The sequence below is a fragment of the Copadichromis virginalis genome, linkage group LG1 (assembly GCF_057382275.1).
Source record: "Copadichromis virginalis isolate Kocher_CV1m ecotype Utaka linkage group LG1, C_Virginalis_male_GT1.1, whole genome shotgun sequence".
In the NCBI taxonomy this organism is placed as follows: Eukaryota; Metazoa; Chordata; class Actinopteri; order Cichliformes; family Cichlidae; genus Copadichromis; species Copadichromis virginalis.
Window position 1 is genome coordinate 37816338 of NC_140618.1, and position 24900 is coordinate 37841237.

General features: G+C 41.9%; 2 protein-coding genes across 5 annotated transcripts; one reads left to right on the plus strand and one right to left on the minus strand.

Moving 5' to 3' along the window:
* Positions 1–1059: 1059 nt before the first annotated feature.
* On the minus strand, positions 1060–10251 carry sirt3 (sirtuin 3). Of its 3 annotated transcripts, XM_085461630.1 has the most exons (8): positions 9963–10251; positions 9827–9878; positions 7648–7827; positions 7311–7543; positions 7116–7216; positions 5883–6044; positions 3924–4133; positions 1062–2250 (listed from the first exon to the last, which is right to left on the minus strand). In XM_085461630.1, exons 1-8 carry the CDS (start codon positions 10054–10056, stop codon positions 2227–2229), a joined length of 1056 nt encoding a protein of 351 aa, XP_085317756.1. In that variant the 5' UTR covers positions 10057–10251; the 3' UTR covers positions 1062–2226. The 3 variants fall into 3 exon arrangements, with proteins under 3 accessions (XP_085317766.1, XP_085317756.1, XP_085317773.1); XM_085461640.1 differs by lacking the exons at positions 9827–9878; positions 9963–10251 and adding an exon at positions 9472–9817 and having other exon boundaries at positions 1060–2250; XM_085461647.1 differs by lacking the exon at positions 1062–2250 and having other exon boundaries at positions 3969–4068.
* Positions 10252–10414: 163 nt separating this feature from the next.
* psmd13 (proteasome 26S subunit, non-ATPase 13) lies at positions 10415–17130 on the plus strand. Of its 2 annotated transcripts, none has more exons than XM_085461607.1 (13): positions 10415–10637; positions 12082–12160; positions 13574–13608; positions 13700–13755; positions 13831–13874; positions 13972–14058; positions 14937–15108; positions 15196–15275; positions 15356–15481; positions 15838–15900; positions 15989–16069; positions 16226–16342; positions 16859–17130. In XM_085461607.1, exons 1-13 carry the CDS (start codon positions 10537–10539, stop codon positions 16952–16954), a joined length of 1137 nt encoding a protein of 378 aa, XP_085317733.1. In that variant the 5' UTR covers positions 10415–10536; the 3' UTR covers positions 16955–17130. The 2 variants fall into 2 exon arrangements, with proteins under 2 accessions (XP_085317733.1, XP_085317742.1); XM_085461616.1 differs by lacking the exon at positions 10415–10637 and adding an exon at positions 10663–10741.
* Positions 17131–24900: the final 7770 nt, after the last annotated feature.

Consider the following 24900-nt stretch of genomic DNA (forward strand, 5'->3'; position numbering starts at 1 on the left):
TTTTTAGGGAAACTAAACAGCTGTTTGCTCACGTTTTTATACAACATTTTATTCAAATCTGTTTTGTTGGTGACTAGAGCAGGGGCGTCCAACTGCAGGCCTTGAGGGCCGGTGTCCTGCAGGTTTTAGATCTCACCCTGGGTCAACATACCTGAATCACATGAGTAGTTCGTTACAAGGCCCCTGGAGAACATCAGGACATGTTGAGGAGGTCATTTAGCCATTTGAATCAGCTGTGTTGGATCAGGGACACATGTAAAACCTGCAGGACACTGGCTCTCGAGCCCTGGAGTTGCCCAGCCCTGCTCTAGAGTAAAAGTAGACGGCAACATCCTTGCAGCAAGGAAAACTTGGTGGTTGCATTGAATCTTTTCACATTTGGTGACCAAATACTTGTGGAGACCAACTACTACCCAGAAGTTGAGAAATCAATGTATGTGATTGCAGGATGACAATCTGTCTTCAAACAATCTGGACTGACTACAATCACTCTCAGATATATAAACAGACAGGTTATTAAAATGGTGCAATCAGTCTGAGTCGGTGAGTGCAACTTGTTTGTGATGTGTCTCTTTGCAGTAGGGGACTCGACTCCTCTGGTTGCAGGCTGGTGGTATTCCAATATAAGAGTAAGGTTGCTGAGCAGTTATACCTCCATCCTGCTGCAACTGCGTCACTGCTTGTGTTGTAATTTCTGTGTCCACTGTTACGTTTTTAATGTAAGTAGTTTGCCAGTTACAGACAAACAACTTGGCAGCAACTGGCAACTAGACTGCATAGTCAAACTGATAGGAGACAGACTCCATCTTATTGCTGTTTTACTGTCATGTTGATGCACCAAAGCTGTTTTGAAGACCGCAGCTAACTGCAAGTGGTCGCAGAGCTGGACCCGTCCCCAAACCGATCATCAAGAAGACGGCAATTTTACTGCACACACACTGGTCACACGCTGGCCTCCCGCCACTGTCTTCATTAGTGTGACAGCAGAATAAGGATTAATAAGGATTATACTTTATTGATCCCCCAGGGATCAATAAAGTATTCTGATTCTGATTAAAAATAGTGTTGTTTTTTTCAGTTTCTGAAATGAGGCATCCCAAACATTTGACAACCACTTCTTTAGAGCAACTTCTGCCTGTTTGTTTGTGCAAGGAGTTTAAGTTTGTACAAATACACATCAGATCACAGACACATGTAACCTGTTTACTCCTCATGCAAACATCTGGGAACATCAGATGTTTGCATGAAAATTAAATTCAAATTTATTTTAACTATATGTACAAGTGATGAGTCAGTGTATACGAGAAACTGAACTCATCATATATCCATCAGAAACTTTTTCTTTTTTCATTTTTAATTATATTTTAAACAGAGTAGGTGAATGTGGTCTCAGCTGCAGTTCCCATTATTCTTTACAGCACTCAGCAGGATTCAAACAGGAGTGTGTTACAGTCTCGGCTGCCCTCTTACTCCCTCTGCTGTTTAATAACTGTTTTTATCCCTAATTCTTTGGCAGTGTTACCAAAAAGCAAACATAACATTGATGTCATGAGTGTATCAGAACTCACGATCTCTCTGACTGTGTACAATGACTTCATGACCATCGACGCACACACGCGTCCACTCAGTGTGGATCCGTCTGTGAAGAATAATCCCTATTTTACCCTTTAATTCACATTCTACACAGCCTCTTTGTTGGTATGACTCCATATTTGTGAGCTGTTCTTACTGACTTACATCAGTGTTTCAGTCTTTAACTCAGTCTAGCATTAAGCATGAGCTGAAGATGGTGAGCAGCAGACTTCGGGATTCATACTCTCCAGTGAAAAAGGCTCCATTCATGCCAATAACCTCCCTGAGACAGCAGGTGAAAATAAAGCTGGCACATTAACAGGATAGCTTGGGTCTGTCAACTGTGCATTTACAAATAAAATAAAGTACCAGTGAGTACTGTACCTGTACAATACTGTGTGCTGTACTCAATATTGCTACTGCAGAGTAAATTCTACTGCACACAAAACTTTGTTATACAGTATTTTATTCATATTTGACTGAGCATTAATTACACAGCATTTCCACTATACAACTTCTTTATCTACCAGTCTGATAGTTACCACTGATCCCATTTTTAAAATCCTGGTAAACCTCGAGTCTTCTGGACTTCATCCTACAGTTTGTGTGTTTGATGTAAAGTCAAACCTCGTTTTTTGATGTTGTGAACTTGTGTCACTCTTCTTTTTTTGGTGCACTCTGCAGAGAAAGTACGTACAGTTTGATTAGTGAAGTTTTCAGTGAGATTTGTGCTCAATACTGCGCTCAGTTAAAATTCTGGGATATTGATGTGATCAGTTCAGTAGCAGAGAGCGTTGTTAATGAGTTAATAAAATTAACAACAGGTGCACTAGAGTGATAACAACGAGACAACCCCCAAAACAGGAATAGTTTTACAGGTGGACACCACTGACACTTTTTCCTTCCTTATCTTTTATGACTGTTTTTATCATCCCTGCCTTTGGCTAGGGTCAGGGTCACTACTGGTAGCTCAGTGCAATACCTGGACCCTACAGACATTGGACAGGTAGTCCTCCAGGATGGCACATCAATGCATGTCTTTGCCAAAAGGTTTGCTGCGTCTCCCAGCACCAGTCTCAAGAGCAGGGAGGAGATTCTAGGATGCAGGCGGGTACTGCAGGAGAGCTGGACAGGAACATAGAAGGTCCTTAACCCATTAGCAGAACCGGTATCTGCTCCTTTGTGCAGGGAGGAACAGGATGAGCACTGCCAGAGCTACCAAAGGACCTCCAGATGATTTCTCTGACCAAATCATCAAAAACAGACTTCATGAGGGTGGCCAGAGGGCCCAACATCTTCTAGTGGACCATGTCCTCACTGCCCAGCACCATGGCGTGTGATTCATCCATTGAATATCAAAACAGCTCCACCAATGGCACCCTGTGGTCTTCACAAATGAGAGCAGATTAACCCTGAGCACATGTGACAGACATGAAAAGGTCTGAAGAAGCTGTGGAGAACGTTATCATCATCCAGCATGGCTGCTGGGCTGGAGGGACGCACGGACCTCTACAGGATAGGCGACGGCACCATGACTGCCATTAGGTATTGGGATGAAATCCTTGGACCCACAGTCAGGCCCTACGCTGGTACAGTTGGTCCTGGATTCCTCCAGCCTCTTGTGGTATGAGAGTATGCAGGCAGATCTGGATGGAGGAACTGATGCTGACTGTCCTCCACGCTCGCCTGACCTAAACCCAGTAGAACCTCTGGGACATGATGTTTCAGTCCATCCCAATCTGACAGGTTTCTCCTCAGACTGTCCAGGAGCTCAGCGATGAGCTGATCCAGATCCTGACCCATCTCAATGTGAACATGTACCAATGTTCTCAGGCTTGCATACAAACATGTGGCAAACCACAGAGTACCATTTTGAGTTGCTGCAAAGAAATTTTGTCAAAACGTACTAGCCTGCCGCATCATATTTTACTTTCAGAGTGTCTTTAAAATGATCAAACTACCTCTGTAGGTTGTTAAATTTGATAATTGATCTTTTTTATTTCCTGGATGACTGAGAACCTTCAGGGACACCATGGTATCAATCTGAGACTCCTACGTCACTTTGTTCTCAAGATACTGCATTCACAAACATCGCCCACCCGCCCAGCGTGGTGACGAGAAGGGTATACCGTCAATAAGCTGCGAGTCTGTCACATGCTTAACACAGAGACAACCATTCACACTCACATTTACACCTGTGGGCAATTTAGAATCACCAATGAACCTGACCAGGCTAACTGCATGTCTTTGGACTGGGACGAAGCCAGAAAACTATCCAAAAGGCCCAATGCAGCCGGAACGTGACGATTTTTGATGTGATTTTCTGAACTAAAAGCTAATGACGCACTCACTTTCTCAGTGCTGGCCGCCATCAGAGCGTCAAGTTCCCGAGTCCAGCCAAGAGCATCAACCAGAGCTTGCACACCGCTCACCACATCACCCAGCTGTGCGACGTCATTAGGCCGGCGGCTCCAGGTGAACGGCCCCACCAAGTCCCTGTTGATGAGAAGACGGGGCACAGAACTGCGAACAGCTCCAGCAAGACTGGCAAAAGGCTCCACCTAAAGAGCAAAGAGTTAACTGCAGCCCTTTATGAACCCTCAAACAAGAATGTAGATCATAGGTGTCAAACTCTGGCCCGCAGCCTAATTACATTTGGCCCGCGAAGCCATACCACATTACTATTAGAGCTGGCCTACTGGTATATATATATATATACACACATACACACACATATATATATATGTGTATATATATATATATATATGTGTATATATATATATATATATATATATATATATATATATATATATATATATATATATATACACACACATATATATATATATACACACACATATATATATATATACACACACATATATATATATATACACACATATATATATATATATATACATATATATATATATATATACACACATATATATACATATATATATATATATATATATATATATATATATATATATATATATATATATATATATATATATATATATATATATATAAAACACCCAGCACGCCCCTGCGGGCGGTTTATCCTTCAAGCTCGGGTCCTCTACCAGAGGCCTGGGAGCTTGAGGGTCCTGCGCAGTATCTTAGCTGTTCCCAGGACTGCGCTCTTCTGGACAGAGATCTCCGATGTTTTTCCCGGGATCTGCTGGAGCCACTCGCCTAGCTTGGGAGTCACCGCACCTAGTGCTCCGATTACCACGGGGACCACCGTTACCTTCACCCTCCACATCCTCTCGAGCTCTTCTCTGAGCCCTTGGTATTTCTCCAGCTTCTCGTGTTCCTTCTTCCTGATATTGCTGTCATTGGGAACCGCTACATCGATCACTATGGCTGTCTTCTTCTGTTTGTCTACCACCACTATGTCCGGTTGGTTAGCCACCACCATTTTGTCCGTCTGTATCTGGAAGTCCCACAGGATCTTAGCTTGCTCATTCTCCACCACCCTTGGGGGCATCTCCCATTTTGACCTCGGGACTTCTAGGTTATACTCGGCACAGATGTTATATATATATATATATATATATATATATATATATATATATATATATATATATATATATATATATATATATATACACATATATAGTCTAGTATTTAAGCTTTGCTTGTTCCATATTCAGTTTTTCAGCAAAACTTGTTTGACTCCATAATAAGAGATTCATTCTTATATCTGGAGGAAGGTTTTTTTTTTCAATAAATATTAATGTTAGCCCGCGACTTTGTTCCAGTTTTGAATTTTGGCCCACTGTGTATTTGAGTTTGACACCCCTGATGTAGATGATGCAGTGACACTGCATGTACATGTTGCAGCTGTAACAGATGGTGCCATGGACATGCAGTGGTTATACTGTGGTTACTTTATCATACCACAAAGTTACCAAACAAACATTTCAAAGAGAAGATGAGCCACGTTGCTTTTCACCCGCCAAGCTTTACTTCCTCACATCTTCTTTTTTAAATAGCATCAAGTATTTGAACAAAGAAGCATTTTTTGTTATTTTGCTGTTATATCCAAGTTAGTTAATGACTTTCACCCAAGTGTTGTAACAATTCTTATATTTAAACTGATTTTAATTTGTCCAGTTACTTTTGAGCCTCTGAAAATGGCTGTGACTCCTAAACAGGTCTTCTGTTCATAACACAGCGCTTTTGTTTAAACCCTTGAATGAAAGTCTGAACAATCACGTTTCGATTGTTTGATTTAAAATCCAAACACTTACAGGCCTCACTGTGTGAAGGTAGTGTGTTTCCTGCCTGAGTTTGAAGCTCACCTCCAGTGATGTGCCCATGATGATCAGCAGGTCTGCCAGTGGGAAGTCTGTGATATACTTGAAGAAGTGTCGTGGAAGCTCCTCACCAAAAAACACGATGTCAGGCTTTACCACGCCCTTACAGGTGGGACACTTGGGGACCGTCCCACTCATCACGTCGGGCTAACAAAACACAAAATGTCAAATTACTGTCTACAAGTGATTTTTTTTTTCCAACTAAATGTTTTAAACTAATCAGAGTATGACATAAATACACCAGATTTCAATGAAAATACAACCTGAAAAATCCATTAAAAAAAGAAAGAAATAATTGCTTATTTGCAAATTCTTTGAATGAATTATGAGAATTCAAAAGTTCACCTGTACAAGTTTGAGGGAAAAACATATTTCTTGTAGACAGCAGATGCCTGTTTTTTTTACTTGACAGGAAAAACACAAATGCATTCGACTCATCTGAAACTTGCAGCCCAAACAAACAAAATCCTTGTTACAGAGGAACAGAAGAAAGCATAAATCCACACAGTTGACGTGAAGTTTGGGTCTTACAGCAACGCAGACTCTGAACATCAGAACGGAACAAACACTACACGTATCCTAATCATGTGCTGAACAGCTGCTCAACATCTCAGTCTGGTCATTGGTTTATTATCCTGCCAACTTAAGAAGCGCTGATTTCTTCCTTGCTTGTTTAGCAAAAAATCAATCAAATCAAAACAAACAACAAGGACATTTTTCACAACACCAACACCTGATAAAAAACAAAACAGAATAAAACTCAAGCTTGTCTGCGATCCCTGATACAGTGAGGCACGTAGAGCCCTTAGCACGGAGGAAACGTTCACCCTGATTTATATTAATTCACATGGCACATGTAACTTTCACATCTCTGAAGGCATCACTGATTACTGGAAAAAAATTCCATTCACCTCTAAAAATCTCACGACTCTACTGTCCTGAGTTTTCCTAAGAACACTTTGAGGGATGAATGTTGGGTTGTTTTTGGAGGTTTTCTGGCATTTTAGAATTCCATTATCTAGTGTCAGTGTACTAGTTTCAAAGTTGGAACGACTAATATAGCTATGAAAGCAAAATGAAATTTACAGCCAGAAGCTGTGTGTCACCAGTATGAGTAGCACTGTTCATCACATCCCAAATATCCAACTTGTCAAAAAAAAAAACCTAACGAAAAAAAAATTCTGAATCATTTTTATGCAATAGTGCGTTCTGACTCACTCTGAGGTCCTCGCCCTCATATTTCCTCAAGCAAGCGGTGCAGGTGGCAGTGGCAAACGTGCCGTGGGCCTCCACCAGCATCTCAGGAGGAATCCCTGCTACTAGAAATAGGCATAAACACAGAAAACAAGCACATCAAGTTCACTGTCACAGTCTCTGTGATGCACGGTTACGTCAAACAACTAAACTTCGTACGTCTTTCCAGGCCATCAATGTTCTGTGTGTACATCCGGAGCAGCTGACCCTTCTTGTGAAGCAGATATACAAAGTAGTGTGTCAGGTTGGGGCGGTAGTTTCCTGGATACAGCTCTTTGGCCAGGGCGAAGAAGGGATTTGGGTTATGGTGGAAAAAGCTAATCTCAAATATGGCCTCGGCGTAAGGCAGGTCATACTGCTGCAGGTTGTCATAGAGACCACTGCCTGGAGACCTGCAAGTGAATCCAAATGAAACTGTTGATCGAGACCAGAATGCACCTTGTCTTTACTGATATGGGTAGACGCCAGGGCAGGAAACCACAGCTAGCCATATTACCTGAAATCTGGGATGCCACTGGGAGTGCTGATCCCCGCTCCAGCCATCACCACGACCCTCTTGAACTGCTGCTCCCGGATGCTCTTCGCGATATCCTCCAGGGTCTGCTGCTTAGCGGACGAACTTCCACCGTGGGAGAAAAACCCTCGGGTCTGAGTCCAGCAGAGAGATCGTGCATGTCTGGGAAAAGTAAACGGCTGGTCTTGAGCCCCGATCGTGGCTCAAGAGTTGGCAGTTCATCTTGTAATTGAAAGGTTGCCGGTTTGAGCCCCGGCTCCGACAGTCTCGGTCATTGTGTCATTGGGCAAGACACTTCACCCGTTACCTACTGGTGGTGGTCAGAGGGGCCGGTGGCGCCAGTGTCCGGCAGCCTCGCCTCTGTCAGTGCGCCCCAGGGTGGCTGTGGCTACAATGTAGCTGCCATCACCAGTGTGTGAATGGGTGGATGACTGGATGTGTAAAGCGCTTTGGGGTCCATAGGGACTAAGTAAAGCGCTATATAAATACAGGCCATTTACATAGCACCCTTCTACTCAATTTGAGCACTCAAAACACTTTGTGCTTCACATACAGCGGGTTTAGTAAGTATTGAACATGTCACCAATTTTCTAAGTAAACATATTTCTAAAGGTGCTTGTTTGTTTGTGGCGCAGCTGCAGGGAGACCGACACGCCTGCTTAGAAAGTATGAACTGGGTCATGAGGCTGTTCTTGTGTATGTGTGGCTGGCAGCTGAAAAGCTGCAGCCAGGGATTGGAAAGCAGCAATCTAATACAGAAGTGTGCTGGAAAGTGAAACGTGTGGTCAGGTCCGTCACTCCTGTCACAGTGCTATTGACATGAAAGTCGGATGTTGGTAACAACTCATCCACACATGCAAAGAAATCAAAGCATAGATGTCCATAAATCAAGTTATGTGAAAAAATAATGAGACATGGAAAAAGTACTAAACACATGAAATCATGACAGCAGCTGAACTCTGTCAGCTAGAAAGTGCAAATAATACCAGCTGCTTCAGTCCCAGTTGGTGTCATATTACCAAAGTATCACACAATAAACATCTGATGAGGGATAAAACCAAGGAGCTCTCTCAAGACTGTTGCAGCTTTGTTGTTGCAAAGCATACTGATGGCACTGCATACAGAAGAGTTTCCAAACTACTGAAGGTTCCAGTGAGCACTGTTGGGGCCAGCTTGGAGCTGGAGTTCTTTAAGTTTCCTGAAGGTGTTTCACCTCTCATCAGGGAAGCTTCTTCAGTTCTAAGAGCAAATCGTGGAGAGTCCCTAGTATTTAAGCCCTAGTTGGAGTTATCCCTTAAGACGGTTGTTGACCCAGTGTTGATCAAGGGCCTCATCACATGAGCCAAGGTGCGAAGAAAGGGCGTGGGGCATTATCAGCTGACGTTTCAGGGGAAACCTTGCCCCATCATGTGACCTACTGATGAACTGACACAAGATGTGACACTGTTAAGGTGCCTGGGAAGGGCTTTGAAAACTGGATTATAGGTGGCAGTTGTCATAAGCCCCGCCCTCTGTTCAAGGGTGGCTTCTGTCACTCCTCTTTCAAACTACCTGTCTTCTCTGTCCAAAATGTGAACGTTTATGAAGTGTCTGTTTGCTCTCTCCAGTGTAGAGGTCTGAGCATGCCTCGCTGCACTGCACAGCATACACTACGTTGTTTAGTATGTGTTTGGGAGTTTCAGAGAAAGAAAATAAAGTGTTTCGAAAAGCCCAGCCAATCACCTGACCAAATGAACATCTATGGAAAGAACTAAAGGGCAGATGGAACCTTCAGACATTTGAAGAGTGTATGGAAGAAAATCACACCTGAGCAATGTATGCAAGTTGTTTCTCCATAGAGGAGGCGCTGTCATCACAAAGCACTTTTAATTTGTCATTGACACACCCTCCGATGGATACACCAGGGGCAACTCGGAGTTCAGAATCATTCCCAGAGACACTTCAACACTGGGACTGGAGAAGATGCACTGATGTTCCCACTGATCCAACATTAGGAACGAGAATCAGAGTAACTCATAATAGGACATCACACGGCATCCCTATAGTTGTAATGCTCATTAGACTGACTAAAATATCGCTACATGCAGCGTTGACAGCCAGGTGATGCCTATATTGCATCACCTGGACTCCGCTGTCATGTTTCTTGTATCCATGCAGGTACCTGGACAGAACTGTTGCACCTTCACTTGGAAACGAGCTCCTTTGATCGAAGCCTAGAAATCAAATACTTGTGTCAAATATAATAGGTCATACATGCATTTTGTGTTGCATCATTTGAGCTCTCTCTGTGCACTAACCTTTAGCGGAGAGCGTCCAGCTTGCTCTTGACCGCAGACTTCGACAGAGTCTGGCAGGTAACAATAACAAAGAGCAGCTAACAGAAGAAGCCATAACAAAGCTGTAGGATTCAAAATAAACTTCACGCACACTTTCACTGCATGGCTCTTGCTGTCACCGTTTTACAGAAGCCGATTTTAGCTCCTTTGAAAATAGCTATATAGAATGACTGCCTACAGACCTGCAGAACTGTGTCCTTTGACCTCCTTTTTGACAGTTCTGTAATATACGACGATACAACTTAGCTTCACTTGCACAAACTTGCAATTTATAATTTATCCGTCGTTTGCTTATTAAAAATATATCCCATAGCAATAAACATAAGGCGACTGACTGCACCCAAACAACTTAAGTTACAGAAAATCTTAGCTAGCAATAAAAAAAAACCAAAACGCCTCCTTCATTTCCCATAATTCTTTGCGCCTGGCAGCAACAGCGCAGTCCCATTACCACAACACGACAGGCTGCTTGACATTAGCTAAAAAAATTCAACAACACGTATTAGTATAGAATAAACTACATTTTGTCGCTATCATGAAAGATGTTACTGGGTACCTCAAGCAGCAGCAGAGTAACAGCCCCACGCCGGAGCTGGCGTCGGAATGGCACGCGCTGGAGGATTTGTACAACAAAAGGTACAAAAGTCGTAAGAAGTGGCAGCTAGCCGCTAGCGCTAGCCTAGCTTACATTAGCTAGCCCATTCATTGGAAATGCAAGCTGAGTCATGCACGGAGCTGAGGTTAGCTGTTGTAGCATAGCTTTAGCTCACGTTGGCAGTAAGCTTAAGCTTTAAATTCGGAACAAAATGATATTGTTTTCTAAACTCTAATTGAGTTTTAGGTTTGAGCCCAGCACTAATATTTAGGGCAGCGGGAGTCTATTTGTTGTGCTGTCACAGGTTTTTGTAGCTGTTACTGTGCATCCTTGCTAACAGTGTCAATTAACCGTAAAACAAGAAAACAACCTGTAACTGTTCAAACAGTCTTTTAATCAGTTTGACAAGCAATAATCGCGAAACAAACATCTAATTTCTCGCCTCCATGATATCAGGATTTGTTTTTCCTTATTATGTGTCAGTTGACTCTATATGCATTTGGTATTTTGACAGTGTTCAAACAAAGCAAATAATTAAAGACGGCCCTTTTAGCTATGCAGTGGCCAATTTTTCAGTTTTTAACCCTTATAAACGGATAATGGTTTGTAATTGAAGTTCACAGGCTAACTGAAAGTTCTGATATGTAATATTATAAAGTGGGAGACAGACTAAAAAGAAACCTTAAGGGAATCTGGTGGATCTGTTATGGGGGTGCTTTGCTGACATAGTTTGGATCTCCTGCTCCCTTAAAAGGAAGGGCCACTGCAGTTCAATTCTGTGTTGTTCGTCGTGATTTCAGCAGCAGGAAGGGACTCACTAAAAAGTGTGCTGCAGAAGGGGGGGACAAGACTAAAATAATGAGAACTCTGGTCGCTGACACTGTGGCATAGACTGTAGTGTTAAACCATCACCATTCAAACACCAGTATCGAAGTAACACGTGGTGACCCTCGTTGGCTTTTCCTTTGGTTTGGCACAGATATACATATCTTCCCACTGGATGACTGTTCTCAGGAATGATAATTGCTTTCTGTTCCTGTCTGGCTATCAAGACCCCACACCTTTGGAGCGGAAGTCGCAAGTTCGATTCCCTAATAAGGGAGTAAGGGTCTTGGCTAGGCCCCCATTGCCAAACGCCAAGCCCTGGAAAGGCACAGCTATGTCTTCAGCTCAGACACGACACATTTCACTGCATGTTGTACTCTGTATGATTGTGTATGTGAACAATAAAGCTTGTTTCCAAAAGATTCTGTGTAAATTCAGGTAGTGCTCAGTCTGTTTGGCCCTGTTGGTCTAGTCTAGTCCATAGAATGAGTACTACTCTATGGGGGTGTCGTGTGTAGATGGGATTTTTGGTGAATAAAGTCTCTCAGCTCTTCATTGCACTCTTCTCATATTTTGATGTAGTTTTTTGGCTGATATCATGAATTAAAAGGAACTGGCAGTTGTGACTGATTTGAACTGTTTTCTTTGTTCTGCCCTTAGATTGTGGCATCAATTGACTCTGAAGCTGATGGTCTTTGTCAGAGATCCCTGCTTCAAAACAGGCGATGGTATCATACAGGTAACTGCATCTCAGCCACTCTTTGTAATGCTTTACACAACATACAAGAGTAAGCATGATTGTCAGATATTGAGAACAAAGTAATTCTGTTGCCTTATTTGTCAGAAATGTATCAGTATTTCAATAGAGTATTACCAAAAATTGAGTTATACTTGACACCCCCCCCCCCCCGGCAGTTTGCCAGGTGTTTATGTATTTTTTTTTTTTTTTACACTATTGGAGAGGTGGAGGGGTTAGCTAAAACCCCTTTCGGCTGTGTGGTAAACAGCAGTATATGAGTTCCAGCTGATGGCATCACAGGTGCCTCATTGGACCAGATCTTGGTTTTTTTTTTTTCCACTAATCCAGGTTGTTTTAGCTGCACCAGACTGTGGTGATATATTATGTGTTTGCACTGCAGCTTCACAGCACTGGATAGTCCCACTGAGACGCACTGCTGTGGTTCAGTAGCAGGGCCAGCGCTGGCCACCCAATGCCAGTCTGTTCCTCTGCCCTCCTTTTCAAAACTGTGCTGCAGACTAGAGAATATACTGTTTTTAACGCCCCATGTTCACATCAAAACATATATTATTTGCAGTACTTGTTTGTACTTTCACTTCAAACTTGTTTTACTTTTAGAGATCATTTTTAGCTATAACACATCGGAATTACTGCTAATACAAGCTGACCTCTGTCAGTTTGAACTGCTTCACCCTGAAAACGTTGCAGCGTTGAACATGAGTGGGTTCTCATCTTTACATACTTTACCTGTTTGCTCATTCACAGCTTCTTATTTTTATTATTGGACTCTAGCTTTGCATGACTCATAGTTCATTTGCATGGACTCTTGATTTAAGCCCCTGTCTATTTAAGCCAATCTTTTTCTTATTGGCTGGCCCCAGCAGGCAGAAGGTTTGAGCAGCAGGTGGGTGGGGCTTCTGTGCTTACAGCCAGAACTGCGTTGCTGCAATGACAGGGTTTCCTTACACATACTGTGAAACATTATCATGTTTATTAGTGCTTAATATGAGCATCCACCTTTGATACAGGGTGTAGAAAATAAGGAGAAGCAGAACAGGCCTTCTTTAAGCACATACATGCATAGATTTGACCAGCATGCAAATGGAAACTACATTTCATAACGAAGTATCTGTACAGTTCTGCTGAAAATGAGAAGTGATGCCACTAAATTATTCCGACGCCTACATGGTCTCTTGTCATTGTCATAATTAGTTTATCTTGAATATTTAAGTTTATGCAGCAGCAGTTTGTCGTACATGTAGACTTACTGCATACTAGTATATATTAAAACATATCATACCAAAGAGGCCCTTGGTACAGATATTCACTAATGTCATAGCTACATTTCTAAGGTAATGAATAACACTGTCCACTAAATATTCTCTCTTTTCCGTTTCTTTTTTTTCCTTCCAGCTTTATGAAAATTTCATGAGTGACTTTGAACACAGGTGAGTTGTTCATCCGCTTGTCCTAAACAGAGCAAATACAAGTATTTACTGTTTTTTACCTGTTAATTTATAATTTTTGTTCCTTTATCAGAATCAATCCATTGTCGCTGGTGGAGATTTTACTGTTCGTTGCCAGACAAATGTCAGGTACGGAGAAATGGGAACATTTTCTTTGTTTTAATTCATTTTTTGGCATTAAAATCCAACGCTGTTTGTGTCTAGATCAAAAAGATGCCATCGTTTTTCTTGAAAAGACCAGGGAAAAGGTAAGATGACCAGACACCAGCATGACAGGTTGCTTTGAAGTTACATTCTGTAAAGTGCACTTTTGACCAAACGTCTGCGCGTCTCCACCTGGTTCAGGTGAAAAGCAGCGAGGAAGCAGTGATTCTCTGCAAGACCGCCATCGGCAATCTTAGACTTGAGATCAACGACGTTCCTGCCACAAAGGTAAAACTCTGAGCGAGGTGTTGGCAGACTTGAGCTCAGATATAGCATGTGACAGAGCGTTTCCAACTGCCTGGAACGTTCACGTGATGTTTCTGCCTGTTAGCATGAGAAAAACCAGCAGCTGTTAAACCCACAAGTGCAGTCCAAATGGCACTTGGGTGTAGATATCCTTGAAATAACTTGTAGGTGTTCAGTCATCGTTTTCTTGCTGCCACACTCATGCACACCTGACATTTTCCCTTCCTCCAATCTTTGCGCTCATTGTACAAAAATGTGACATCTCCACCTCCTTCCTCACAGACGTCACCGTTCACAAACTCCAAAATTAGGATGAATGCACAGCCTTACACCCAAGCGCATGGAGAAGAGGGAATCAGTGAAATCTGTATTTCAAAGACAGTCAGTTGAGATAAGGTTATATATTCCAATTGAGTTAGCGTAAATGCTCAAGTTAGAGCTATATGGGCTGCAACAACCTTCTTTTTTGTGATATTCACTGAAGTCAGAACACATGTTGGGTGGTGGTGTCACTGATGGACAAAAAGTGCAGCTGTTTTCTGACTGGCTGTGAGAGAAACAACAGGACACAAATGAAAATGTTAAAAAGAAGTAGGATGTGTATAAAATCCAGCTTCACTTTGCAGCCATAGGAGTTGCTGCCTCCGTGGCCATTAAGAAGAACACAGGTGTGGGGCACTTTCACATCACCTTCCATCTTTTTTATACAGTCTGTGGTAAAACGGGGTGTTAACCTGATCCACGTCTGTAAATAAAGTGTGTGTGGAGAGGAGAAACCCCCCGAGGTGTAACAGCTTCAGGTTGGGTTTAAAAGCAGTGATGCATCCACTTATCGCCTTCCCTGTTTTTTCCACTTGTAGAAAGAAATTGAAGAAATTGAGGAAACGTTGAATAACTTGCCTGGAGTGACGTCAGTCCACGGCCGCTTTTATGACCTCTCCAGTAAATACTATCGCCTTGTTGGAGACCACGCTGCCTACTATAAGGACGCCTTGCGCTACCTGGGCTGTGTGGACATCAGATGCTTTCCAGGTAAACAACAGCATGAATTAAGCTGCGTGTCAGTCAGAACACAGCAGATCACTCGTATTCAGTTCATTTTGTAATTGTTGTTCACAGAGACGGAGAGGCAGGAGAGGGCGTTCACGCTCGGCCTGGCTGGACTCTTAGGAGAGGGAGTTTACAACTTTGGAGAGCTGGTGGGATTTGAACTCTGTTAGCCACATGTTGTGTAGCTCGACCTGCCTGTGCTGATTACTCGTGTGGCTTCTCTGTGCAGCTGATGCATCCTGTGCTGGAGTCGCTGAGGAACACAGACAAGCAGTGGCTGATTGACACACTATATGCCTTCAATGCAGGCAATGTGGAGAAATTTCAGAGCTTAAAGTCTGCCTGGGGCCAACAGGTGGGGACTCATTTTAATGCCTGAGATGTGTGTAATGATGACTTGTCATCTATAACAGCTGAATTTATTCTGACACATGAACTGGAGTTTCTGCAGGTGCAGGAAATAATCAATAACCCCGTTTAAAAGTCACAAATAAGTAACGGTAACCTCAGGCGAACATGAATAAGACCTTTGTAAATAAAGTTTGAATTTTTCAGGTTTAGGTGCTGAGTGCTTGTTTTTAAGACCTCTGCCTGTGTTTCTTCTCCCTGTCTTAACTGCATTTTGTTGAAAAATCTTTAATCCAGAGATGATCTGGCAAAGTCTTCACGTGTATGTTTGGGTCAACTCACTGTTTTCTCTGTTGGTCACAGCCCGACCTCGCGTCACAAGAAGGTAAACTGATGCAGAAGATTCAGCTGCTCTGCGTCATGGAGGTGGGATTGCCAGTTAGGTTGTAAACACTGATGTGTAATGACGTCAGTTTGTCCACAATAAACTGAACATCTTCTCATTCCCTTCCAGATGACATTCACTCGTCCTGCGAATCACAGACAGCTGACCTTCACTGAAATCGCTCAGAGTGCCAAAATCCCCGTTAATGAGGTCAGTGCGGTCAGAACGTGTGTTTAATCAGGGTGTAACTCTGATAATGAAATTAATGCTCACCTTTGATAACTGGAGATAATGTTGTTTGTCCTAATACTGGTCACATACAGCTGATCCTCGTGTAGGCTGATGGTTGTATCGGTCTGTTTGTAGGTTGAGCTGCTTGTGATGAAGGCTCTGTCTGTGGGCCTGATCAAAGGGAACATTGACGAGGTGGACCAGAAGGTGCAGATGACCTGGGTGCAGCCCAGAGTGCTGGACCTGCAGCAGGTTGGTCACAGTGATGCCAACTTTCACTGTTTACAGCTTCGTTGGTGGGCTGATGTTATCTGTTTGGTACTCATGTGGGTATAAGCATTTATAACAGCCGATAGGTTTAAAAAGGTCAAAAATAAAGAAGACCGACAAGAAACACCCTTCAACCATGAGTGTCGATGTTACAAAGCTTAGCCACCAGAGGGCAATCTGCAACTTCCCCGACAAGCTGATTCAAGCAGAATATAAAGAAGCAGATAAAATAACTGCACATCAATGTTATGTTTGTCTGAAAGAAAAATATCGGCCCTGATTTTTCAGTCTCTAAATATCAGTATGACAGTTAAAAATCAGTATCTGTTGGGCTCTTTTTTAATTCTTCTTTAAATATAGAAACATCAAACACTCTAAGCATGTAACAAATGTGTACAGCAGCTCACCCAGTAATGGGACCTGAAATGCCCGTTATGTCGACAGTAGTTATGATTACTGTACCTGTTGGTCTGACTCTCCTGTTGGTCGCTGTTTCAGATCAAAGGGATGAAGGAGCGTCTGGACTTCTGGTGCGACGACGTGAAGAACATGGCCGTGCTGGTGGAGCAGCAGGCCCACGACATCCTCACCTGAGCAAGACTGACCCCGAGTCCTCAGAGGGAAGCTTCACACATCTGTTTAATTTTGTTACTGTCACCATTTATTAACAGCCTGTAAATTACACTGTAGTATTTTACACAAAAATACGTTTGGTTGGAACACCATATGTACTGGAGCAAAAACTTCCAATAAAGTCTTTATAAAAATCACATCCATGTTTCTAATGATCTATATCCATATATAAAATGTTGAAACACCAGTAACATTAGCTGAACCACCTATACGTGGTTTGTGCCAAACCTGCAGTGCTCTTTCAAATTCTTCATCACATTCGCGGGAGATCAAAATCCAAAGAATTTGATTTATAATCATTTCTTTAAAAATATAGGTGTGTGTGCGATAGGCTTGTAGTCAAGACCGCCTAAACCAAGACGAGACCAAGACAGGGGGGTATCAAGACCGAGACAAAAAAGTCTTTAAACTGCAGCCAGATGCTGCTTCGTTTACGGGTATCAGGCATATTTATGTGTTCTTGCTCTCGCACAGCCCTCCTCACCGCTGTCTCACTCACTCACTGAGAGGACAGACGCACGCTCCACTTGACTGTCGCGTCCATCACCCTCTGTTTTTCACATAATGATATTATCTTATATCCTCGCATGTGATTGGCCACAATATGGAGGGATTGGAGCATAGCTGAGCCACTGTGCGAGAGCTGAGCAGCCAAAGGAAATTAAGTGAGGAGCGGCTCTCGCTCAATGGGAGTCGACTCTGATTCATCACAAAGCACTCTCTAAGCACGGCTCTTAGAGCTGATGCTTTTGAAATGACACATCATCGAACGTTACGTTGTGTGTCATGGATACTGTTGACTCCAAATCTCCCGACCACTATGTCGATCTGAGACAGCAAGACCGAGACAGTGAGACCAAGACCACATAGAAGTGTTCTCGAGACATCCAGCTTTAGTGTGAGACAGACAGACAATCTTTGTGGAAGATTTAGTTGAGACTGACCCACCTGTTGAGGTGGCGGCAGCATACACATAATATGATCACTGCAGAAGGATGATGACTGATGACAAAGCCAGCCGGCGATGATTATTCGTATCTTGAGAACTAACCATTTCACTTCGTGTTGATCACGTTGCATGAAAATTGGCGGCAGTTCACCAAGTGCACTACAGAGGGCACTCTAGATGGTCTCATATAAACCTGCTTCAGGATGGAAAGCTCAGATTTTATTGTCATTTTTCAAATACAGCATCAATAATTTGTGTGAACTGAAATAAAATAACATTTTAGGGACCTTTTTTCTATTTTGCTTATAACTGACTAGTCATCCAGTGACCTTAACCTAGGTAATCCTCCTTTCTGACTACCAATCACGAGTCGAGTTATAAAGAAATGGCCTCGTTGTTCTAGTCTATGTGACTAAACGCATAAAACCAGGAAATATTTTCAAGTCACTCTTTTGCTTCACTTTTCAAGCGGGGATGTTTGGTCTTTCGTACACAGGTTGTATTTTTATTTATTTTCCAAAAACTAAAATGTAACGATAAAAGGAAAAAACTGTGAAATTGAATATACCAACTTCTATCACTGCATTACTGTGATGACGACAAAGCCTTAAACACCTCATTATTCTGATCACGCACTCTGATTCTTCTCGTCATTATCTTACATTTGTTTTCTCAAGATTACAACAATCCCATAAATATTACAGCAATAATTGTATGACAAGGTCTTATTTAGTTTTTGGGAATGTAATGTGCGGCGGTATCAGTATAAACCAGCCACTGAACACATGGAGCTGATGATCCAATAGATAGAGGATACTTATTCAATTATTACGTTTTCAGAAAGTCAAAGGAAAACTGGCAGCCTGACAGAGGCATGAGAAGAAAAGCCAACGCACCCAGAAAGTATCCGCGATGCTCACGTGTTCCACATTATCTTACAGCCTTCTTCCAAATGATTAAATTCATTTTTCACCTCACAGTTCACACATGTTACCCTGTAATGATGAAGCAAAGCGTTTGCTTGAAGTTCTTGCACGTTTGATTCAAAATAAAAACACCATTCTGAACATTTCTGCAGTATTGAAGGTCCCAGTGACCTTTATTGTCCTTTTCTTCGATGTTATATTTTCATATTTCTTGTAATAAATTTGCAAGAATTTCAAGCAAACCTTTTGAACTTAATAATTTTAGAGTAAGGCTGTATGACAACAGGTGGAACGAGTCTAGTGCTGTGAATTCTTTCTGGATGGAGCGTAAATCAGTAGGATTTCATCTGGTGTCCAACATTTAGTCCAGTAGTTCCCCAGAAACAGCATCTCAGTCTGGACCAAAGCCGACCAACCAGTTTGCTGTTAGCACAGTTAAATTTGACTACATCTGCTGAGGTGCATAAAGTTGCCATTGAGGAGTACTGCTCGCTTTTACGCCCTTTGGGTTACTACTGTTTGAGCTTATTAAGAAATTTAAAATAAAACCTGTGTTTCTTACAACTCTGGTGCCAGTCTGCTGCTTATGCTGCAGGCCGTAACAGGAGACATATGTAAGGTTTAAAAGTATATTGCAAATTCCTAAGATTAAAAACACACGATGGCCCTGATTTACCCACACAAGCCATTAAAAACATATTTACACTGGCAGCCGGGTAAAAGATAAAGCCTCTTGAGAAAATAAGCGTCAGTGTATCGACTGTGGAGCTGGAAAGCGCTGCCGCTCACAATCCCACTCTTTGGTAGGATTAAACACTCCAACACGCTTCTCTTTACCGGCTTCAGTTAATTCAAAATGCAGCTGCGCGTCTTTTAACAGGTACGAGAATCTATGAATGCATAACTCCAATTTTAGCCAAACTACACTGGCTCCCTGTTAAATATCGCATAGATATGAAAATTCTTTTATTCACTTTTAAAATTCCGAATAATTTAGCGCCCAGCTATCTTTCTGAACTACTCCACTTATACAATCCCAACAGAGCACTTAGATCGTCCAATCACAGGCTCCTAGCACAACCTAGGTCTCGACTGAAGTCCAGAGGTGACCGGGCCTTTGCATCCGTGGCACCCAGACTCTGGAATAACCTCCCTGTTCATATTCGTACTGCCGAGTCGATCCAGTCTTTCAAATCACGTCTTAAAACTTATCTTTTTACTTTGGCTTTTGATTCTAACTAGTTGGCTGTTCTAGCTTGTTGTGTTGTTACCTATCGTTTGTTGTCCTGTTTTATTGTTTTTTTAATTGTGTCATCCTTTTACTGACTGTGAAGCACTATGGTCAACACTGTTGTTGTAATATGTGCTCTATAAATAAATTTTGATTTGATTTGATTTGATAAAAATAAATATTGAAAATAAAACAGCTGCACACACCTGTAAACAACCCGACATACACCGTGATAAAAACACTGCGTCCTCACGCTGAAAGCTTTAGTTCAACTCTGCTGTGTAATAAAAAAAACCAAGTCATGTTAAGGATTTATTTTAACTGGGCAATCAAAACATAATCTATTACTTGGCACCAGGTACGGAGGAAAGGATACTAAGTACAAAGTAACTTGAAAATGCATTACTTTTTTTTGAGTAATGACCCAAATTACTCTAATTACAAGCTTAGCTGCTAATGTTAGCTGCTAATTTTAGCTACGTAGCATTAACCTTAATGTTTATGTGATACTGCTAATAATAACATTAAGAGAGCATATGCAGGTAAGAACAGGTCTCTCTCTGTGGAGTGTCAGGACCTGCTGAAGGTTTTCCAGCAGGTTCCTCCAACAGCAAATCTGAATGCTAACATCACCTTATGTACTTTTGTTATTTGGGAACTAACTGGTGGGAACAGTTATCACACACTGAAAGCATCGTGTGCTTTAATTTCTGCCTGGTAGGTTGACTTATTTCCATTTGGTTTGGTTTTCTGTTTCTCTGCGTTTCGTTATCAATGATTTGGTCATAGTACCAGTCAATGACTGCGTTAGCAGGAAAGAACATGCAAATCATTTCACAATGATAGTATTACATGTAAAAACATAGTATTGTAGAAAAATATAACTTGACTTAAAATACATCAACAGAGACATTAATAAACTATCTGGATACTCTGGAAAATATGCAAATATCTACATATATATCTAAATGTTTTGTTATATCTTTTCATGGAACAACACTGAAGATAAGACACTTTGAGACCATGTAAAGTAGTCGGTGTGCAGCTTGTATAACAGTGTAGATTTGCTGTCACCTCTAAATAACTCAACATACAGCAATTAACATTTAAACTGCTAGCAACAAAAGTGAGTACAGCCCTAAGTGAAAATGTCCAAATTGTGCCGAATTAGCCATTTCCCTCACTGGGGTCATGTGACTCATTAGTGTTACAAGGTCTCAGGCGCAAATAGGGAACAGGTGTGTTAGATTTGGTGTTATTGCTCTCACTCTCTCAGAGACATAAAGACCTGGATGGCCGCTAACTTTCTGCTTCTTAATTCAGATAAATGGTAAATGGTAAATGGCCTGCATTTGTATAGCGCTTTTCTAGTCCCTAAGGACCCCAAAGCGCTTCACACTACATTCAGTCATTCACCCATTCACACACACATTCACACACTGGCGATAGCAAGCTACATTGTAGCCACAGCCGCCCTGGGGCGCACTGACAGAGGCGAGGTTATTGTACTCGGCCCTGAAAATCTTAGAAATATGGTATCTAACCAGATTCTTACTCTGGATGGCATTACCTTGGCCTCCAGTAACGCTGTGAGGAACCTCTTCTGTGGAACCAGCTTCCAGTTTGGATTCAGGAGACAGACACAATCTCTACTTTTAAGATTAGGCTTCAAACTTTGCTTTTTGCTAAAGCATATAGTTAGGGCTGGACCAGGTGACCCTGAATCCTCCCTTAGTTATGCTGCAATAGACATAGGCTGCCGGGGGATTCCCATGATGCATTGAGTTTTTCCTTTCCAGTCACCTTTCTCACTCACTATGTATTAATAGACCTCTCTGCATTGAATCATATCTGTTATTAACCTCTGTCTCTCTTCCACAGCATGTCTTTATCCTGTCTTCCTTCTCTCACCCCAACCGGTCGCAGCAGATGTCCCCGCACCTCCCTGAGCCTGGTTCTGCCGGAGGTTTCTTCCTGTTAAAAGGGAGTTTTTCCTTCCCACTGTCGTCAAAGTGCTTGCTCATAGGGGGTCATATGATTGTTGGGTTTTTCTCTGTGTCTATGAAGCGCCTTGAGGCGACTTTTGCTGTGATTTGGCGCTATATAAATAAAATTGAATTGAATTGAATTGAATTGCATTGAATTGCACTGAATTGCATTGAATTGAATACTGGTCAGTGGAAGTCTAACATGGCTCATTATGGCAAAGAACTCTCTGAGGATCTGAAAAACAGACTGTTACTCTACATAAAGATGGCCGAGCCTGTAGGAATGATGCCAACACCCTGAAACGGAGCTGCAGCACGGTGGTCAAGCACATACAGCAGTTCAACAGGACAAGTTCCTCTCAGAACAAACCTCGCCATGGTCGACCAAAGAGGTTGAGTACATATGTTCAGCGTCATATCCAGAGGTTGTCTTTTGAAAGCAGATGCATGAGTGCTGCCAGCATTGCTGCAGAGGTTGGAGGTGTGGAGGTCAGCCTGTCAGTGACCATACTGCATCACAGGAAGCCTCTTCTAACGATAATCCACAAGAAAGCCCAGAAACAGTTTGCTGAAGACAAGCAGACTAAGGACCACCTGTGTTCTGGTGAGACCAAGACAAACCTATCTGGTTCAGATGGTGTCAGGGGTGTGTGGTGGCAACCAGGTGAGGAGTACAAACACAAGTGTGTCTTGCCTACAGTCAAGCATGGTGGGGTGATGTCATTGTTTGGGGCTGCATGAGTGCTGCTGGCACTGGGGAGCTACAGTTAACTGAAGAATCCATGAATACCAACATGTGACATACTGAAGCAGAACATGATCCCCTCCCTTCAGACACCGGGCCACAGGACAGTATTCCAACGTGCTAACAACCCCAAACACACCTCCAAAAAGACCAGTGCCCTGCTAAATAAACTGAGGGTAAAGGTACGTGACTGGCCAACCATGTCTCCAGATTTAAACCCTAGTGAGCATCTGTGGGGTATCCTCAAATGGAAGCTAGAGGAGCGCGAGGTCTCTAACATCCACCAGCTCCACGATGTCATCATGGAGGAGTGGGAGAGGACTCCAGTGGCACCCTGTGAATCTCCAGTGAACTCCATGGCCAACAGAGTTAAGGCAGTGTTGGAAAATAATGGTTGCCACACAAAATATTGACACTTTGGACATTTGTAGTCACTTTTGTTGCCAGTAGTTTAGATATTAATGACTGTGACAGCAAATTAGTTATACAGTTTGTGATGGCATGCCACACATGGTAAGCTCCACACCTCACCACCCGTTGATTCACTTTAGTTTAATTTACAGTCACTACTTTAAAATATTCTATTTATTGTTCAATATCGTTTCTTTATTAAATGTATTCATTTTTCCATCACACCTTCCAATGTTTATATGGCATGCACACATATTAACCTTGCAAGGTCAAAGTTCTGTTTTATGTTATATTAATACATCTTTCTTTGTTTGAGTTACCTGGGGGTTGGTGTCTCCTCCTGTGTGGCAAAGGGCTGGGAGACCTGAAGTACTACTGACAGCCTAATTGGATTGCACCACATGCTTCATTGCCTGGGGGGTGTTTCATGTTTGTTTAATTGTTTTGTATTAGTTGGTTATATGGCAGCCATCTTGTTTTCCCCCGTGTGTGTCATTTGGTTTAGCTAAACCAGTATTTAAGTCCCCCTGTGTGTCATTTCAGTAGGTCAGTTTATCATATGTTTGTTTGAGGTTTTGTTAATTATTATCTTGAGTTTAATCTATTGAGTTGACCTCTTTTATTGGTCTGCCTGTTTAAGTTTTGGCTTTGTTAAATATGTTTTCATATTTTTGGGTCAATAAAACCCCTTTTTTGAATTAAAACCACCTGTGTCCTTTATGCTTTACTGCTTGGTCCCTGACACAGTTATACAAGCTGCACACTGACTACCTTACATTGTATCAAAGTGTCATAACTCTAAGTTGTCCCATGAAAAAATATATCAAAATATTTAAAACATGTGAGGGCTGTACTCACTTTTGTCAGATACTGTATGCTAAATTGTCCGTAAAGTCTCTCCACTAATATGCTTTGTACCTTGGAACTTATACATTTGCAGACACTAACCATTTCTTCTGCACCTGTGGTTAAGACTGTATAAGAAGCAAGAAATAAACAAACCCCTTAACAGATAAGACCACATCAGAATCACTGAAACACTGAAGAAACACTGAATATCTGCGTGTATCTAGTATTGCTCTCTTTTCTTTTTTCTTTCAGAAAACCATCTACCACGATGCTTTCAAGCTATATTTCTGCCTCATTTAGGTCATTTGGACCTTAAGTTGGGTCCATATTCCTTTGTGTATTCTCTTTGTTAACGGGCAGAAAAGAGCATCATGGAGGTCTGGCATGTATCAGTATGCTTCAATGAGCAATTTTACCGGAATTAGACGTCATTTAGAAGACGTGAAAATAGAAAATGTTCAATTCTGCACTGATGAGCAGAGAAGAGGGAATCAATGAACAAGAACTGCTGTGGAATTACATTAATTAAACACAGGTTTAGCCATAATTTCATTATGCATGTACAATGACAATAAATTCTTTTCTATTCTAGCTCTGATTTTTGCACAAAATCAGCGCAAAAACCTGCATTTCATTAAAAAAGACGTCTGTTTACGGTTGTTTTTTAGGATCAATTAAGATCAGTTAAGACCATATGTGGCTAACACTGAGGAATGTGGAATAAATGTAAAAAACAAACAAACCCAGAATTAATAGAGAAAATTTGAAAAAATAATACATTAAAAACCATGTTTAAATTTAGAAAAAA